The sequence below is a fragment of the Schistocerca piceifrons genome, chromosome 7, assembly GCF_021461385.2.
Source record: "Schistocerca piceifrons isolate TAMUIC-IGC-003096 chromosome 7, iqSchPice1.1, whole genome shotgun sequence".
In the NCBI taxonomy this organism is placed as follows: Eukaryota; Metazoa; Arthropoda; class Insecta; order Orthoptera; family Acrididae; genus Schistocerca; species Schistocerca piceifrons.
This window is the reverse complement of record NC_060144.1, coordinates 562125190-562145194: the sequence shown is the minus strand read 5'-3', so window position 1 is coordinate 562145194 and position 20005 is coordinate 562125190. Positions and strand designations below refer to the sequence as shown.

General features: G+C 39.6%; 1 protein-coding gene across 1 annotated transcript in view; it reads left to right on the top strand.

The window, feature by feature from the left end:
- Positions 1-17344, top strand: part of LOC124805044 (probable splicing factor YJU2B) — a 66881-nt gene extending 49537 nt beyond the window's left edge. The window contains exons 5-6 of the mRNA XM_047265465.1: positions 6476-6614; positions 16347-17344. Coding sequence (XP_047121421.1) covers positions 6476-6614; positions 16347-17254 — 1047 coding nt within the window. The 3' untranslated portion in view covers positions 17255-17344. The remainder of the gene's footprint in view (positions 1-6475; positions 6615-16346) is intronic.
- The last annotated feature ends 2661 nt before the right edge of the window (positions 17345-20005 follow it).

Genomic DNA, 20005 nt, shown 5'->3' with positions numbered 1-20005 from the left:
TGGTATATTGGGAAATTTTGAGCCTGCTTGAATGCAAGTATCATTTGCCCAGCCCTGCGCTTTCACATTCTTCAAAATAAATTTGTATGTGACCTCAATAGCCAAAGCTTTCATCTATAAATGTAAGACGACCCCTATATACTCGACTTAACAATGCAGAAATGTTAACCTCAGCTGCAATAGTTTAATCTGTGAATATGAGACGACCCTGTATTTTTCAAATGACGAATTTGGAAAAGAAGCCTCATCTCATGATTGGGTAAATGCGGTAAATTGGTAATTTCCAGATGTCTCAGAATGTGTGCTATCAACTGATCCCTTCTTTTAGTCAAGTCATGCCACAGATTTATTTTCTCCTCAGTCCTATTGAATACCTCCCTATTGGTTACATGATCTACCCATGTAATCTGTATTGTTCTTCTGTAGCGCCACATTTCAGGAGCTTCTATTCTCATCTTGTCTGAACTGTTACATACATTACACTACCTTTATTTCCAAAACCAGCTTGTTCTAGTGCTCAGTCAAAACTTAATGTTCTTTCTATGTGGTTGGTGATAACTTTACTTAATATCTTGTATATTACAGATAGGAGGCTGATAAGCGTATGGTTTTTTACACTTCATTTGCCTTTCCAATGAAGCAGAATGGCTGAAGCATTATTTCATTGGTGAACTGTCTTCTTTTACAAATATGCTGTTAATATTCTTCTTGCAGTTGATGCTCTCATGTCCAGATTTGTATAAAAATAAATTTGTTTTTTCATCTTGAGTAAACGCAATTTTTTCATTTTTATCCAGATATATTTTGCTGAAGTTACAGCGTAAGTGGATTTTCTATTTTCTTTATTGTTCTCACATGCTGTGGTTTTTTATGTTTTGCATTAAGTTGTTTTTCTTTCACAGTTTGTCATGTTTTTTCTGGTTCCCAGTTATCTTCACTGTGAAAAACAGTACTTTTTAGACTTCCACTCTCACAATGATGTTGTAAACTTAAGAAGTGCAGTTTTTTACAGTGAAGATAATGGGAAAACCAGAAAAAAATGAGACTGTAACACCTGTTTTCACAGTTTTTCATTTTTTCTGGTTTTCCAAAGCATGTAGCATTAAATAAATAAATAAATATAAAAAACACTGATGATGCATGTAACTTCTGCAAAATGTGTCTGGGTAAAAATGAAGAGAAAAAAAACTGTGTTTGCTCAAGGTGAATCTCATCCAATAACAGATTTATGCCATTAATAATTTTGCAAATTTTATTTTGTATATTCTTTCCTTCAGATTTAATCATCTCCCAGCATCTTACCAATCCTTGTATCTCACATGGATTTATACATCTCACTGCCATTACTTATATATTGTCATTATTTTCATTGTTAATTATCATGATTCATGTCTTATCCTGAATACATATTTAACATATTCACACTGCCATTGTGGATTGTTACTCTCGGTGGGGCGGTGTGAATATTCATGCTCTCCTTCATCTCTTTAAATATTTGTACTTTTTTTCCTGTCATTAGTTGCTGTGTCTGCTCTCATTTTAACTGGTGAAATGTGCTACCTATCCAAAATAAGTTAATTTTTTTCCATGCCCTTTTGTTTCCTGTTGTTTCTCTTACCAATTTCTGATTTCTTCTTCTGACCCACCTGAAGAAGTATCCAAATAGTTTTGTTTAATTAAGCAATTCTGTCTTGTTCATATTATTGTTTGTTTAGAAATCTTACTCTCTCTTTAATACTTTCCTTATTCCATTTGAGATCTTCTTTTCTTGTGTTTTCTTTGTACATATTTTACATTTGCCTATGTACTTGTGTTAATAATTGCCTCTTTCATCAATGTCGTTATAACCTTCATTTTCTAAGATGCTGCACTTGTTGCCCAGTTTTATTTGGTGTACCTGTCTATCAAATAAATTCTCATAATCAAACAGTGGAATATCAACAATACTAGGATGAGGATAGATTGCTACTCACCGCAAGGATGATCCGTTGACTTGTAGACAGGCACAACGAAAAGACTGTTACATATTATAGCTTTCAGCAGCCAAAGCCTTCTTCAGCAAAGAAGACATCCATAAATTCACTCAAGCAAGCATACTTCAGGTACACATGACCACTACCACCAGCAGCTCCGACTGGTCATTGCACTAAGGTCTTTATGGTGCATAACAATCCATCCTTTCCTAAAATTCTCGTAATCTACATTTCTGATTTCCTTCCTGACATAAAAGTTCATTTCTAGCTTTGTTATGTATATTGACTTTGCATACTTGCAATTTGAATGTGGTTTATAACCATTACATGCTTACTTTTTGTTTGGTAAAATATAATCAGTAAATTTACATGTGGGCAGAATAGTTGGCCAGTATATATTTATTCCAGTATACAGCTGATAGACACATGTCAGTGGGGTATACAGAAATCACAAATTTCCCTAATATTACTCAGTTGTATAAATGCATGACTGTGATGCAAGATTACTTTCAATAATTTTATTTTTGTTACTGACAATTATGTGTTGCGTAGTACGATTACTTCAGTTGGAAGTATCATTTTATTTAATGCTTAAGAGCAGTGGCACATCACCTGCACAAAATATATTAAAACATAGAAAGCAATTAAAGATGGGGCAAAAGCTTAAACTGAGCAATGCTATGTCCATTTTGAAAGGGAATACTCCCTGAAAAACATAATTGAATAGCTGAACAGGGATTTGAAGTGATTCCTCCCTCTCTCTCTCTCTCTCTCTCTCTCTCTCTCTGTCACTGTCACTGTCACACGCACACACACACACACACACACACACACACACACACACACACACACACACACACTTGTGCTATCAGCCTAGAGCAGCACAGTCATTGTAGGCTTAAAGAAATCCAATGAGGGAACATTGCAAACAAGACCAGACCATAGCACAAATTCCAATACCTTAGTCACAAGCAAAAAGCCGAAGAGTAGTCCAAGAAAAAACGCATAGCATGGATGCAACAAACTGGCATAGCAAGAAGTTATAGATGAAATTCCCAGTAAACACAGCATTGGCTGCAAGCTACAGGGCTGATCCCTATATTTACAGACTGCAGTCAAATGTATTGTCCATGAGATGCAGTGGGAGTGGTGCTGACAGCAGCATCTAATCTTGGACTGGTAGTTTCTTCAGCCATGCGAGAATAGTGGCAACCTCGATATTACAGAGGGCTGAGTGGAGACGCCTCTGCTTTAGATCAAAACAGCTGTTAGGAACCTGTCAAGCATCAACAATGCTAGTAAAACATTAATATTAGAGTCCAGTCATTTACTCGCAATGTTCACAAGTCGTCGTTCTTTTGCACCAGCCTCAGCTGGGGCACATACAGCTGCATGTTGGATTCTATCTTATGTCCGTCGAGTCAGCTCAGCAGTTGCACACCCAGGAGAAGGTGTCAGTGGCCATTGCACTGCACAAAGTGGTTCTTGCACTAGCTGCTGGGGTTTCCTTGGTCCCACTCCAAATTCTATGATGACCCTTGATTACCCACCCACAATGTACATGGTGTCTGTAGTCATGTGGTTGGTTGATCTCCTCTCTATCCCTGGTAGGTTTCAAGCCCTTGGAGGCATTTGAGAATTGAACAGAAATGTGAACCCCAAGTGGCCCTGTTGCCGGCTTCCACATTGAAGTTCTGTGCTGACAGCACCCTGCAGTGTGGCGTTTTCGGAAGACACTGTTTCTCCATCAGCAGATGGCAGGCAGTGAGCAACACGATGTTCATGAGGTGGAGGTCATCATCTCGAGTGCATCTTCGCCTAGTTCATACATCTGTGGCATAGTTTCACTACAGTGTTGCAATCGTAGAATCAAGTGCTGTGTGTCCTCCTCATTCTGATATATTCACTTAACAGGCTGTTTACTGCCAGGTTCATTCCTCACTATGTACTCTTGTGAAAGAGAGAGAATTTCTTGTAACATGTCTTATGAGCATAATGAATATGCTTGTCTAACTTCCTTTTGTTTTCTGTCATGTCTTCTTCCTGTCGAAGGCATGTCCTCACTCAGGCAGACAGTATTGTAATGTGTTGTCGACCTGACCTACTTGCATCATACTGGCTTGCTTCCTGCTTCTGCCTCTGCCCTGGCATTGACTTGAGTTTGCTCATGACTATGTTAATGAGTTTTAATAAATTTTTCTAATTTCTACACTTTATTATGCTGTGCCGTAGCAGTAACACTTCTAGGTATACCAGAAGTGCCTTAACCAATGCTCTATCCAGTTCAGTGCATAATATAGTGTCAGAGCTCAAGGTCATTTGTCTAGGGCTGAATCCCTGTATGGTTTTAATTATTTTTCCTGGCAGTTAATGTAACTTTCACTTCCACCTAAGCTTTTCAGTGTGCGAGAGCTGCACCATGATTTGTATTTCATGTTATCTAAAGTTCCCTGTATAATGGGGTCCACCAGTTCTGAGAGCATTTCACCTGAAATAGGACCATAGTAAACCACTGAACGTCAGGTACATGCTGCAGTAATTATGAGTGTACTGTATAATTGCATATTTAAATAATTTAGAAGGAAAGGTAACAGTTCTCTGAATAGTAGAGGCATTGAGCTGTAGACAGGCAGATAAAGTAGACTGAAAATATTGCTAGTCTAGTACCTCACGCCGCAGAAGTTGAACACGCGCCAGAACAAATGAACGTGGTCGGCCTATAGAGGGCTCTGCGTCCGCGGCGGCTATTCCGCGCAACGGCTCTCACGCAGCGAGGGCGCCACCGCTACGCCACCTGCAGACAGCGGCCAATAGCCGCTCCCTCCGGTTTCGTATATAGGGACCTGCTCTGCCCTAGTCCCGTCAGTCTGGTACTCGCTCTGGATTGAGTTTCTATCTCAGCGGTACTGTGTTCTTGGCGTTGCTCGTTGTTGACTTTTGCCTGGCTCTGGTTCCGAGTGGATTTACTGTTGGTGTTTGGTGTTGTGGTTTCTACAAACCTCCATTGTTTCTCTCTTCCTTGATGTGTCGGTCAGAGTAGGTCATGGTCAGTTGTTGTCGGTTGTCATTGGTCTGTCGTCCGACTCGTCCTTGTGTTTACCCGGTGGTGCGTGCTCCACCGCCGGCAGCTTCCCTGCCTGGCGGCTCCGATCCGCAGCCCAAGGCATTCTCGCAGTTGATTGTGGTTACTACAGCTAGCTCTCAGACAAAACCATTTTCTAGCTAGCAACACACACACACACACACACACACACACACACACACACACAACACCTGTACAGCTACACTATCTGGCTGAACACTGTGGCAGAGAATTGTAGTTTGACTAGATGAGAGGTTGTGTCACATGGAGTGGGTCAGGGAAGAAAGGGGCAGGAAGCAGGAAGGAGAGTTTGGGAAGATTGGCTGATGGCAGAAAGTTAGGCAGCAGTTGCATAGGATAGGAATGCAGAAGAAAGAGGTAGCAGGTACGCAGGATAGGAATATGACATCGATTTTGGCACCGGTGAATTTGTGCAGCACATCTATACAGTGCAATGCTGCAAACACCTTCAAAAATACATCCGAACATTTAAATATAATAGAGGGAAACATTCCATGTGGGAAAAATATATCTAAAAACAAAGATGCTGTAACTTACCAAACGAAAGCGTTGGTATGTTGATAGAGACAATAACAAACACAAACACACACACAAATTTCAAGCTTTTGCAACCCATGGTTGCTTCATCACGAAAGAGGGAAGGAGAGGGAAAGACGAAAGGATGTGGGTTTTAAGGGAGAGGGTAAGGAGTCATTCCAATCCCGGGAGCGGAAAGACTTACCTTAGGGGGAAAAAGGGACAGGTATACACTCGCACACACACACATATCCATCTGCACACATTTAAAGTTATACTTGATGTTAAAAGATTAATTTTTTTTTCAGAATTTTTTTTAAATTGCCTGTCTGGCACTAATGTGACCTTTGCTGCTTATTTTGCTGCTGCAATAATGAAACTCGTTTACTGCCCTTAGTGTCACATTTCCTAATCTAATTCCCTCAGTTTCAACTGATTTAATTCATAGAGCTTTTGCATAGGTGACTGTCTGCAGCTGTTTGATAATGACTGTCTACAGTTGTTACATAATTTGAAAAAAGTATATTTGTGCCATCAGCTGTGCGATTCTGTGTTTATTCTTTACCGGTTTCGATTATTACAATCATCTTCACAGGAGATATACATTGTTTTTCTCCTGTGAAGATGATAGTAATAATCAAAACCAGTAGAGAATAAATATATAATCGTACAACTGATGGCGCATATATGCTTATTTTAAATTATTTAATTCATCTACTTCATTGTGAAAATTATCTACCAATTTCTCTATGCTAAATTAATATTACATGCCTCTCAACTTCTAAATATTTAGAGAACTCTGTTTGCTTGACCATTGGTACCAGATGTATTTACTGACTGCATGTGTATGACTGCACAAGTAATTTTAAAATACTTGTTCCAGGCAAAAAAACGTGCTCAAAAGAAAACAGAGGCTCGAGATCGAGCACTGACTCATAAATTTGGACTAGATCTGCCACTTCTTCCAGAACTAGAATCAGATGTGCATTTAGCTAAACTACTGGCCTTGAAACCTGCTCAGAGTAAGTAGAACTGATGACATAAAGTCATCTTTTCTTCACTAAAGGAGGATTTGAAATAAAAATATAGAAATAATTTGAAATACAGTTTCCAAAATTGTCAGCTTAATACTGAGAGATACACAGATGAAGGTTGGGGGGGGGGGGGGGGGGGGGGAGTTTCAGACATCAGACATTCAGTATGTTAAAAGTTAAAAGTGGGTAGAAAAGACAAATACAAATATGAAAGGTACACACAAGACTGGGGAATGAAAACCACTGTCATATGAGGTCAGATTTCCAAATAAAGAGAATATACTCTTTCTTTTATTGTAGACATAATCATGTTGCACAATAGCGGTCTTAACCAGTTTCCCTCATATATTGTATTCTGTATGTTACAGATGGTATTTGCTGAAGAAAGTGTTCACAACTGCTTTTGTCATACGTTGAACACTTCATTCACTAAACGCTGCCTATGACGTATACAATCTGAAGGTGCTCAACATATGACCAAATGCACAGTGAAACTTTTCACATTCCCATAATTTAAGCTGTCACAGTCAAGATGTAACAGAAGATGTTACACTTAATACAAGTTTTCAGTCTGTTCACTGTTTTATTTACAAAGTTAGTGGCTAAAACATTTATACATACAACACAACATTTTTAAATACTGACTTTTTCAGTACACAGTAGCACAGCAGTCTGTTAGTGCAGCTGGCCTGTCTTGGAATAAAACCTCAGCAATACTTTTGTCTGCTTAAGTTGGTATCAACAGTGTTTTTGTCATTTGGTGCAATTGATGGATCATACTGGAAGGTTGAGTTTTTTCACAGATATTCCATTTCAGATCGTCAACAAGCTTTCTCAAAAATCTGTTCCCTCACCAGGAATTGCAAATCAATACAAGCACTCTTCTGTAACAGAGTGTACTTGTGTTACTGCAGCAACTTCTGCAATTCATGCATACTCTACAAGTACAGATTTCACTTTGGCTGTACTAAGAAAATGCTTCAAGACATTAAGCATGTCATCTATATGCCCTGTTATTGAGGGCTGTCCATCTCGGTGTCTTCTTGCCCCCAACCTCAGTGCATTAATATCATGGAAAGTTCTTGAAGTATGTTGTTTCAAATGGATTTCCAAATAGTCTCTACTACGTAATACGATGTCATGATGAAAACCATGCATCCTTCACCTGGGCCAATTACCTCTTTTTCATTTTCATCCAGTGTGGCTGGGAGAACGTCAAAGGAAGGTGCTGTGAATATTTTGTGGAGAAACAAAAGTAAGGAAATGCACTTCTTTTTGCTAGTAATTGTTGGGATTCTGATATTTGGCCTCAGTAACCAGAGACTGGAGACTGTGGTCATGTTTTGTGTGTGTGTGTGTGTGTGTGTGTGTGTGTGTGTGTGTGTGTGTCTGCGTGTGTGCGTGCGCCTGTGTGTTTCCTGATTCGGATGAAGGCCTTTTTGACCGAAAGCTTACCTGCTTGATGGTCTTTTTGTTGTGCCTATCAGTGATTGAGCATCTCCACTGTATGGTGAGTGGCACTCTATCATTTTCACAATTGCCGTGTCTAGAATTAAAATATTCATATTGGGAATGTATTAATTGGCCATATTGTAATCGACATTGTGAAATAAATTGTTTCATTGTGAAACAACAAGCATTTCAGTAGCCAATATTAGGTGAGGTATGCCTCAAAGAGACAAAATGTCTTGATGTCCTCCTTCACTGCCATTCTCAACCTGAGTAGAACCAGTGGCATTTTTTCTGATTATGAACTGCATATTAGGGCTGCGGCTGAATCACTTTACCATTCCACTGCTCGCTGGATGATAGCTAATGCAGAGGTGGTCACAGCCGCACAATAGAAGATGTTCATTGAATAGTTGGCTTTCAGATTGTTTCCTGTGATCCTTAGTTATGTCTCACAGAATGCTAAACCTGGAGAGCCAAGCAAGCAACAGTACTCTTGCAGCCAATTCAGTGGATGTATTTTGTACCATGACAATCTGTGGCCACTTGATAAAACAGTCGATGATCATTAGCAAATACTGTCTGTCAGAGTATGGTAGTGGCCCTATACTGCCCAAATGTATGTGCAAAAATATGGTTGACAATGTCAGGAAGCGAAACAGGTGCGGAGACATGCCTGCTGATATTACACTGGCATGTGAGACGTGTGTGCCGAAGTGCGACAGTCTTTCTGCACCCCTGACCACACAGCTTTAGCGGAGACTAGTTTGGCTGTTGTTCAGACTCCTGGGTGTGCTAAGTTATGCAGCATGACAAAAACTTCGCGACAGTATTGTTTCGGTATGTAGGGCCACTGCTTCCTTCTTGCAGCCTCACACCAAAAATCATCTGGCTCATTTTGGGCTGGCATACACCAGAGCTGCAACACAGTTTGATGGTCATATCCACCCTAAAATCCAGGTTCAGGTACTTATACAAATGAAATGACACAATCTCAGAGACTTTACTGGTCTCATACAGATACGATTTTATGTATATAGACTGAAGCAGCAAGTGCAAATTTGTACCAAGTTCGGGAATTGAACCTGGATCTCATGCTCACTAGCCACGTGCACTAGCCACTACACCACATTGGAGGGAGGCATGCCAGGGTAATCCGTGCAGTTGTGCAAACTGCTGTGCCAAGGTGGCTTAGTGGCTAGTGCACCTGCCTAGTGAGCATGAGATCCAGGTTCAATTCCCGAACTTGGTACAAATTTTCACTCCCCACTTCAGTCTATATACATAAGATCATCGTGTTGTTCTAACACTATTTCTGTCCAACAAATAGATTTTAAACTGGCACTATTCTGAGAGAGCAATCTGCAATCTGGTTGTGTTTACCTGCTATGTGCAGGACATGACTTGAGAACTGTGCAATGTACTCGACCTGCCTGCAGTGGTGCAGTGAGTTGAGATCAATGTCACACTGAAAAATGGCTGCCAACTGCTTGTAAAAATTGCAAAATGTCCCTTCGACCAATGAGTGGAAATCTTTAATTGCTAAGTAAATAGGAAGCAACTCACAATCAGTTGCACTCCATGTTGAGTGTTTTCGAGTCAGGTTCTTAGAGAAAAAGGCAAGTAGCTGCCAGTTGCCCTTGACTTTCTGTTGCAGAGTCACTCCCACAACTGTTGGGCTCACATCTACCATAAGTGACAAGAGGGTGTGTTCAGTCTTGTGTGTTCTAGCAGCAGTGTATGTGCTAGATGTTTCCTTAAGTCTTGGAAAGCTGCCTTGGTATCCAGAGCCTACAGTACCTTACAGTTCCCTGTAGTATTCTTGCTGGCGAGTAATGTCGAGAGCAGCTCTTGGACAGCAGCTAAGTGAAGCAAGTGATGTCGATAATAGTTCAGCATGTCTAAGAATTTGCAAAGTCTCTTGTAAGTTGTGCGAAGAGGCATCTGTTATACTGCTTCAACCTGCTATGACAATGCTGACAGTCCTGCCGGGGAGACCAAGTATCCCATCATTTTAAACTTTTGCTTTTCCAGAACACATTTTCCTACTTTAATAATTACACCATATTCTTTTAAACAGCTGAAAAGCTGCTGTGGTGTGCTGCATGCTTTTGTATTCTAGCAGATAATACAATAATGCCGTCCATGTAGCAAAAAACACGATGTTAATTCTCTAGGCACTTTGAGCATGAACCATTGCCAAGTTTGTGCGGTATTCCTAAGGCCGAATGACATGAAACTCATATAAGCTGAATGGTGTGATCACTGCTGTTTTTCTTAATGTCAGCTGGCGCCATGAGAATTTGTGATACACTTAGGTGCAGTCTGTAGCACTGAATATTTCTGCACTACTAATTGTGCTGTAAATAATCCATTACATGTGGTACAGAGTAGCAGTTTCAGATTGTGCATCTGTGAAGCATTCTATAATCTCCACATATCCTCCAGGAATTTTCTTTTTTACAAACCATGTAGATTGGGGAGGCCCACTGACTATCCGACCTGGGCACAATACCCGCTTCCAGCAGTTGATTGCACTCTGCTCATGCTCTGAGTAGCTTCTGTGGATGCAGACACTGTGGGTGGAATGCTGAGTATTGTGTGAGCATTTCCTGGTGGCACAGAAGGGTTTGGTGAGTGCCGGAAAATCTAGAAGTAAATTATGAAAAAGTGGCTCCTCAGATATTGTTGACAGCATTTGAATCTTTATGACTCCCGGCTTTCTACTTTTTTGAAGATGCATACTTCATTGTGGGCACGGAAACAAATCAGTGTTCTTTGGCATGGATGATACGGTAGAGACATCACACGTCAATGAAGGTGAAGCCACAGGCACGTCACACTGCGTTTGACAGAACTCGGAAGACACAGTAGTCATTATCCATTCTGTGGGTACTGGTACTAATCAGTGGCTGACCAAGTCAGGCATAAGTTGATAACCATGTAAAAAGTCCACTCTGATTACGTGATCAGGCACATCTGCAATCATAAAAGTCTATGTCGGTTGGAAGTTTGAACCCAAGTGTAGCATTCGACATTTTCTCCTTAGGTAGTGATCCTGGAATCATTGGCCCCAATAATTATATATTGCATTGTTGCCATTGGCGTCACCAGCACCTCTTGGACAGATGCTGATTTTCGAACCCATATCAGTTCGAAATTTGTCCAGTAACTGGTACTGTATAAACAATCAGTGTGACGGGTTGACTGCTGCTAATGTGGTGTTTCCCCATCTTTTTTCCACTCTGTTGTCTGGGCACTTCTGTTGTTGCAATGGATGTTAGCACCCAGCTTTGAAATTTGGGTAATTGCAGGGTTGAGTGCATTGAGTTTCCAAAAGATGTATGGTACCAGCACCACCATTCCAGTGAGTCATGATACATGGCAGTTTTCTATTTTTCAAAGTACAACTTCATGGCTGCTGTTGGTGTGCAGCATTTTTCCCCTCTTGTGATGCTAGTTGCTTCAAGATGGGTTCACTCAGTGTGTGGAGTTGGTGAGAAGTGTTTGTGCACATTGCGGGACTAGTAGTGCCAGCTTCCACCTCTCTGCCTGTTCCCATTTTCTTGTCTTGACTATTGCTGATATTTGCACAAGCAGAAACCTTACTTAACCTGCAATGTTGTCTGCCTTCTTTGCTAACACTTGCAATGTCAAGTCTGTCTGTGTTGCAATGACAGCGAACATGGTGGCTGGAAATTTATGAAGCTATAACAAGCGTAAAGATTATTCAGGTAGGGCCTGCTAGTATACATAGATTTTTGAGCACTTGTGACCGAGTGTTAAGGCCCATGTTTTCATACGTGAATATCTTTTGTAGTCACTGTTCTGGTTGTGTGTAGCACCATATGAAAGCTTGCTTTAGCGTAGTGTAACTTTGCTGTGACAACGTTTCTTCAATTTTCTTAGTTACTTCTAAATCTCTAAGAAACTCATCAGCCTAGTTGGAATATGTCTCACTGATTTAAAAGGCAAAGTGAAGCTTGGGAACCAACTCACAGAGAGCTTTAACATAAACACACGGTTGAGACAAGGAGATGGTGTGTCACTGGTATTGTTCAACCTGACACTTGAAACGATAATGAGAGAAGCCTCTCGTAAAAGCTCCAAGGGTATAGAGGTAGAGGGTGAGAAAATCACACATCTCGCGTTTGCTGATAATGTGGCCCTGTTGTCCAGATCTAAGAGGAACTAATGCAGATGAATGAAAGCGTGGATGCGGAAGCAAGCAAAATTGGACTCCTTGTGAATTAATCAAAGACGGAATGTCTGGTGATGAGCAGGACCCATGCTGGGGTTAATTTTTACAGAAGACGCAGCATGTAAAGCAGAAGCCAAAGCGAGGATCCAAGCTGCCAATCGATCATACTTTGGTCTCAGTCAACGTCTTGCATCGTGTGGTCTCATGAGAAATTTCAAACTCCAGCTGTATAAAACAATGTTTCAACCTGTCATACTGTATGGTTGTGAAACTTAGAGTGTCTGGAAAAAAAACTTGAACAATCTTCTTGTTTTTGAGCGGAAAGTTTTAAGGAAGATCTTTGGTCCAGTACTGGATGAGATCACTGGAGAATGGAGGATCAGACATAATTGTGAACTAGACGAAATGTACAATAGATCAAACATTCTAGGACTGATGAGAACCAAGCACCTTGTATGGGTAGGACATGTCAGTCAGATGGATAAATGCCGATGGCCTTTTAAAGCCATGGATTATACTCCCTGTAGAAGACGCCCACCAGGAAGACTAAAGAAGAGATTGAGGGATGTAATCCTTGAGGACTTGCTGCATATTGGAATAGAGAATGATGGGCACCAGGAGGCACAAAACAAAACCCAGTGAAGGAGGAACCTTGTAGTAGTGTGCGGTCCTCTGGACCTGATCACCTAAAGTAAAGTAAGTAAGTGCTTCTAAATCCAGATGTGAGACCATGATATTAAATCTATCAGTGTTATTGAACACCCGACACATTGAAAGATGCATTCGATTTGCGTGAACCAAATCTGAGGTCGTCTGGACCTGATCGCCTAAAGTAAAGTAAGTAAGTGCTTCTAAATCCAGATGTGAGACCATGATATTAAATCTATCAGTGTTATTGAACACCCGACACATTGAAAGGTGCATTCGATTTGCGTGAACCAAATCTGAGGTCGTCTCAACCAGAATATGGGAAGCTTAACATTTCAATTCCTTTGCACATACTCCCATCTTGTATATTTACACCTTATCATGCCATTTTTTGGTGAAATAAAAGTCACGGATGGTGATCCTAAGTCACACAGTAAGCGTTCTTCCGTTCTGATTCCAGTTTTGGGTGCTTGCATCAATGGATCCATTTTTTCTGACTACATGTTTCAGTGTTTAAACTTTGCTTTCCTTTTCAGGGTCACCACTACAGGAACTCGAATTTATTCTCATGTTCACAATAAGTATTGCTCAGTATTCCATAGTAACTTTTTATGCAAGCATATGATGCAACAACAAACAGGAGATCAACAACTGCAAATAATGACAGTAACTATGCCGACAGTGGCAGAGATGCTTTTGCGATGGTTTTGCATACTTACCACAATGACGTGTATTTTGATATCAACACACCTTAATAATTTATAATATATTTTCATCTCTATATACTGTGTAGTTTGGGCATATACTTTCAATCAGTGTGTGAGAAGCATGAAATTATCTTTGTTTCATGTGTAGTAAGTTTGGCCAAAATGAGTTTATTCAAATAATTTTAGTCTGTTGTGTGAAAATAATATAATTTCATAAATGTATAGGATGGAGATGATCAGGGAAGATTCTTCTGTTGTTCACCACATATTTATCTGACAATTTTCTTCTGAAGCTTCAGTACCTGAAATACATCAGTAAACTATGTCATACCTAATGATATATTCAAAATAAGTATGATATGCTATTTTTCATGTATTTGTGTCAGTACTATTTACACAGAAAATTTAAAACTGCTTAATCTAATTGCTAGGAATTCAACATGTATTTTTCAGCTTAAATTCTTGTCCAAATTGTATCCAGGTAATTCTGTTGCATCAATTTATTGAAAAGCTGATTGTTGTGATCTGTATTAATGTTGTGGCATTTTAAATTTTTGATTTTGAACAGTGTTCAGTTTCAACCTATTTAACTGGAACTACTTTTCTAACATATTGAGAGTGTTCACAACAGAGCTCAAAATTCTGTCTGCATTGTTACTTTTGATTGATACAGAAGTACAATTTTCAAACAGAACTGACTTCGTATTTATCAATAGATCACTTATGTAGAATAAAAACAGGTTTGGCCCTAGAACGGAGTATTGAGACAGAACTTGTAATCCTGTACTCCATTTAAAATGACAATTGATTTCAAGTGGTAATTACCCATTGTCTTCTGTTCTACAAGTATGATTAAGCCGTTGTAGACCAATGCCTCAAATTGCATATTTATCTGATTTGTAGATAAGCAAGACAGGGCTTATGGGTAACCGATTCGAAGGCCTTTGCAAGATCGCAGAAGATACCTGCAACATTATTCATATCATTTTTCGACAAAATTCTTTATTGCATTCCCAGTCCATTTTCCTTGTTGCTGAGAATAATATATTTTACAATAAAATAGTGAATAGTGGATTGCTGCTACTTTCTCCAACACTTAACATTATTGCACTCTTTGTGTCCCTTCAGTTGTTTCACACGTCTTCCTTTGAACATTTCTTGAGTTTTTAATGTCTTCATATTTCAAAATATCGGGAAACCATACCTGTTCAAAAGATTGGTTGATTATTTGAGTTCATTGATATATTACTATGTCGTACACTCCTTTGTACTTAATGGATGTCCTAACTCACTCAACAGAATTTTTTGTTTTTGATTATAATATGGGGTGTTCAAAAAGTCTCTCCACAGTGCCATATGATTGTTAGCCGCACGTGCCATATGCCACATTGAATATACTGAAATGAAACTCAGTGAAATAAAAGTTATTAATTTATTGAATATTCATTTTTACTTACAGTTTTTCACATTAAATGTTGAAAGTGTCCCCCCTGTTGTTGAATACAATGCAGTCTCTTGCCAAGATCAGTATTTTTCAGTTCTTGCACGACTGTCTCTTTGTATGGGAAAAGTTCTAATTTTTTCCTAACAGCTGTGTGGGCCATTCCGACATTAACATCGATTTCTTGAGCGAGTTTTCTTACTGACTTGTTTGGACTCATGCACATTTTATCGGAAATATTGAGTAGTTTATCCTCAGACAAAACACTAGGACGACCACTTCTCGGTCCATCTGTCACTGAACCTGTACTTTGAAATTTGTTAATCAAATCTCACGCAGTATCGCGATGTGGGAGTGTTGTCACCGAGAAAACTGAATTAAATGTTTGACGAACTGAAACTGTGTATTTACTGCCAGCTTTGAACACTTGTTCGACTAAAAACACATGCTCTTCAGTGGTTAGCATTTTAACAGTGACACGAACAAAACAAAGGAACTAAACTTAAATGTTCATGTCAACACGTAATGACACACACCAACAATACTACTGACCCTGGCTGAGATAAACGAAACAGTGTAATGTTGAGAGAGTCCACTTGAAGGGAAGTAACCCAGGCAGGCGAACAATCATACGGCACGCACGGCTAACAATCATATGGCACTGTGGAGAGACGTTTTGAACACCCCGTATAACATTTTTCAAAACCGTTACGAAAATTTTTTAAATTCAGTAAGATACTCAGCTTCTTGGTCAGTGCCATGCAGAAATAGTCAAAAACTGGTGCATCATTCAGTTTTAATCACCTCTGTGGATGTTATTTTAATTTTGTGTGTGTGTGTGTGTTTGTGCATGCGTGTGTTTATGCATGTGTGTGTTTGTGCATGTGTCTGGATGAATGATGCCTTTTGCCTCATATTTTCAAAAAGTCTGTACGTGAAAAAAGTGTTCATTTATTTCAATTTTGCATGCATTTAGAATTTTGTTCTGTAGTTTCCTGGTGATTTGTGTTTCATAATAATGTGCTTGTCTCTTCCATTGTTTGTTCCCACACTCAGAATTAGCCGCACACAAACTGGTTTATAATGCAGTTTGTAGTTACAGCTCATGACAATTTTATTGACATAATGTTCCTTTAGGAAATGTGTACATTGCAGTATGATGCATTTACACGCACACTTGCCAAGGAATATATCTTTTATCTGAAGTTACTCTTACAGAATTTTATATAGGTATGTAATTGTTTTAAAATATTTTCATTATTTCCAAATTTTAGGTATTCTAGAACGTCAGTCGCAGTCTCGACAAGCCATCATAGAACGTCCTGTTCTCCCCAGCAGCAAGACTAATGATATGCGTGGCTTGATTAAGCCACTGAAGAGAACACATGGCAGTTGTGATACTAAAAAACACACTTCACAGATATTAGTAAAGAAGCGAGAGAAGGGAACCATCCCGCAGACTGTGACATTGCCTGAAGCAACTGTATTGACAGATAGGCACCTAACCAGAGAAGGTGAAACTGAATATAATCACACTGCTGAAACATGCAGTGTTTCTGAAACTGGTAAAACCACAAGTGAAGTAGATATACAGGGACAGAAGGAAACTTTAGAGCTTATGGATGAAAATGACTGTCCATCTGTATTACCTGCAGACAGTGTTCAGCAATTTGATTCATGCATGAATACAAAAGTAGTGGCATCCTGTCCACAAGAAAATATTATGAATGTCAAACAAAACTTAATCTCAAATGTGCCTTCTCCAGTTACTCATATTAGCTGTAGTAATGCTAGTTTGTCTGCTGATAAGGAAATGCAGGCAGTCACAGAGGCTTCTTCTACAAAGCAAGAAGTTCTGAGTAGCAGCTGTAGTAAATCTCTTGTTTTAAATTTCGCTTCTTCAGGAAAAACCTGGGTTAAGACTTTCACTTCCCCCATTTGTAGCTCTAATATTGAGACAAGTATATCCACATCACATGACAACAAATCCACATCATGTCATTTGAAAGGAACTGCGGGGTCTGTCAAGGAAATGGCTCCAGTGCCTGTGAATAGAAGCTCTTCATGTAATCCAGTGACTGAACAGTCTTTCATCAATAAGAAAAGGCAGACAGTTTGCTTAGTAGATAGTGGATATCATGGCTCTACAAGCTCAGATAGCGATGATCATGTTAGTTCCTAATTAACATTTGTATCATTATATTAAATACAAAGAGTTATACACAGTTTGAGATGTTACTGGTACCGAATTCCTTAAAGGATAAGGTGCCTGTGTCATAAATGTAAAATATATGTATATTAAATTCTCGTAAAGTGTATATAAAATAGAGAAATTAAAGTCTGAGAATTTTTTTAAAATGCATGTACAAGTATTTTGCCTCATATGTGTTAATTCATTCTCACACCATGTTCCATAAATTCTGCCTGGAAGAAGATGCTTCAGTGATATAAGTCAAATTATGCATAAACTGTGGTAGGTGCTGCCACTACATGCTACTTCCATAATGAAAAAAGTTAAACACCAGCTACAAGTGATAATCTACTCACAATGATAACTATGATAATTACTTTTAGATTACTTTATTACATTTATGGTGATTATGCTCAGCTGCCACGTCTCACACGCCACAACTGTTCAAGATATCACAGATGAACAGCAAGAAAGTCACAACCAAATAATGCACTATCTACTGGTACAGCTTTCTTTCAGGAATGCTAGTTCCAAAAGATTTACAGGAGAACTTCTGTGAAGTCTGGAAGGCAGGAGATGAGGTTCTGGCAGAAGTAAGGATGTGCTTCGGTAGCTCAGTCAGTAGAGCACATGCTCACAAGGTTAGAAGTTTGAGTCTTGGTCCGGCACACAGTTTTAATCTGCCAGGAAGTTTCATACTAGTATCAATATTGCTCCTTAAATGAAATCACAGTGGTCTCTGCTATCAGCATTGCAGAGCCCAGAGAGACCATCCAGCCAGATAAGGAAATATGTCATTTTAGTTAATGGGGAAATTGTTGCACTGTCACAATGCTGGTATGAAAGGGTCACAGAGAGAATGTAGTTTTCTATTCTATTTTTGTGTAATTCACATTTATCAGGTCCTGATCTTTTAGATACTTGATAACAGAGATCAGTTTAGTCATATGTGCAAAGATGCCTCAACAGACAGTGTCCACCAAGAATTTCAACTCAGCAACTGTGTAAAATATTGATATTGAAGTGACACTGGAATGCTACTACACAGAGTGTAAGCGGCAGACATGCAACAAGTGCAATGAAAAAAAATACATGTTTTGGCAGTCGTTACTCACAACCCATGTGTTAGCTCCAGAGACATAGCAAGTACCTCTAGAATCGGCCAGTCAAGGCTCATCCACATTTCAAGCACAAGCTACTCAAGAAATTTATGGTATGAAGTTAACAGTTCAGTTTTTGCAGAAAATATTCCAACAACTTACCAAGCTACCTGACTATCTTGGTAGTCAAATGCTTAGCATTGCTGCTTCCAGTGTGGAAGTTCATGGTTTTTATTCCTGGTACCTCCTCAGATTTGTTTCTGATGTAGGGAGGTCCTACCAGCCTCATAAGGCCAAATGAAGAGCTGTTTGAATAAAGAAGCAGCAGTATCATCAAGATTCATCCACTGGCAATAACAGCTGGAGGAATTGGCAACATGGTGATCACATGTCCCATGATCATAGACAGCTCCTCATACTGCCTTGTAGGCAGCAACCAGCCAGTGACAACAAGCATAGGGCCTAATTCTTGAGTGGTGTTTCTGTTATCTCCTTCAACTGCAGCAAACAACGGTATTATCTTTGCTCATTGCATGGACCCAAATCAGACTTAGATGTGTTGTTAGTGTCATGCCTTTCTTGTAGTTTAGTTTGGCTCCAGTACGTTGAAATGTCCGTTCTAGTTGTTTAGGTTGTCTGACACCCTTATGCTGACAGAATCAAGCAGGGATTGAAGAAAGATTAGAGTTTAATGTCCCATCAACAACAAGGTCATTTGAGGTGGAGCATAAGTTTAGATTATTTCAATGACAGGAAAGGAAATCAGCCATGCCTTTGCAAATGAACCATCCTGGCATTTGCCTGGAGTGATTTAGCAGAATCACAGAAAATCTAAATCGTGGTAGGATATGGGTTTAAATCACCATCCTTCCAAATTTAAGCTGACAGGATCCTTGAATTTGTTTTCCCAGTAAACTGAAGCCACCAACACTTGTTATATCTCATTTCGTGACCATACCCTTGGCATGCTTGGTGACAGCTGATTTGCTACACTCTTTCAGACAAGTGTGTGACTGTGTCCCTTACACCTCTCCTCAGCTGTTCTTTATTTGTCCCACATACAGGGTGACAGTTATTGAACTTACTTAAATAAAATCATCATAACTTCTGAACGGTTTGTGTCAGGGCTTTCAAACTGCACAGTTGGCCCCGGGGCATGATGGGAATTGTATGGTTTTGTTTAGCGATGAAGCTCACTTTCATTTGGACAGGTTCATCAATAAGCAAAGTTGGCACATTTGGAGGACTAAGAATCCACATTTCACGATCAAGAAGTCTCTTCACCCTCAACAGGTGACTCTGTGGTGTGCAATGTCTAGTTATGGAATAATCGGTATGATATTCCTTGATGGCAAGGTGACTACTGAACAGTACATGAAGGTTTTAAAAGATTATTTCATCCCCATTGTCCAAAGTGACCCTGATTTCAACAAGATGTGGTTCCTGCAAGACGGAGCTTGATCCCATCGTAGCAGGAGAGTGTTTGATGTCCTGGAAGAGCACTTTGGAGACCGCATTCTGGCTCTGTGGTACTGAGAGGCCACTCGCATGGGCCTCGATTGGCCACTATATTTTCCATATCTGAACACATGTGACTCCTTTTTGTGGGGCTATAGTAAAGACAAAGTGTACAGCAATAACC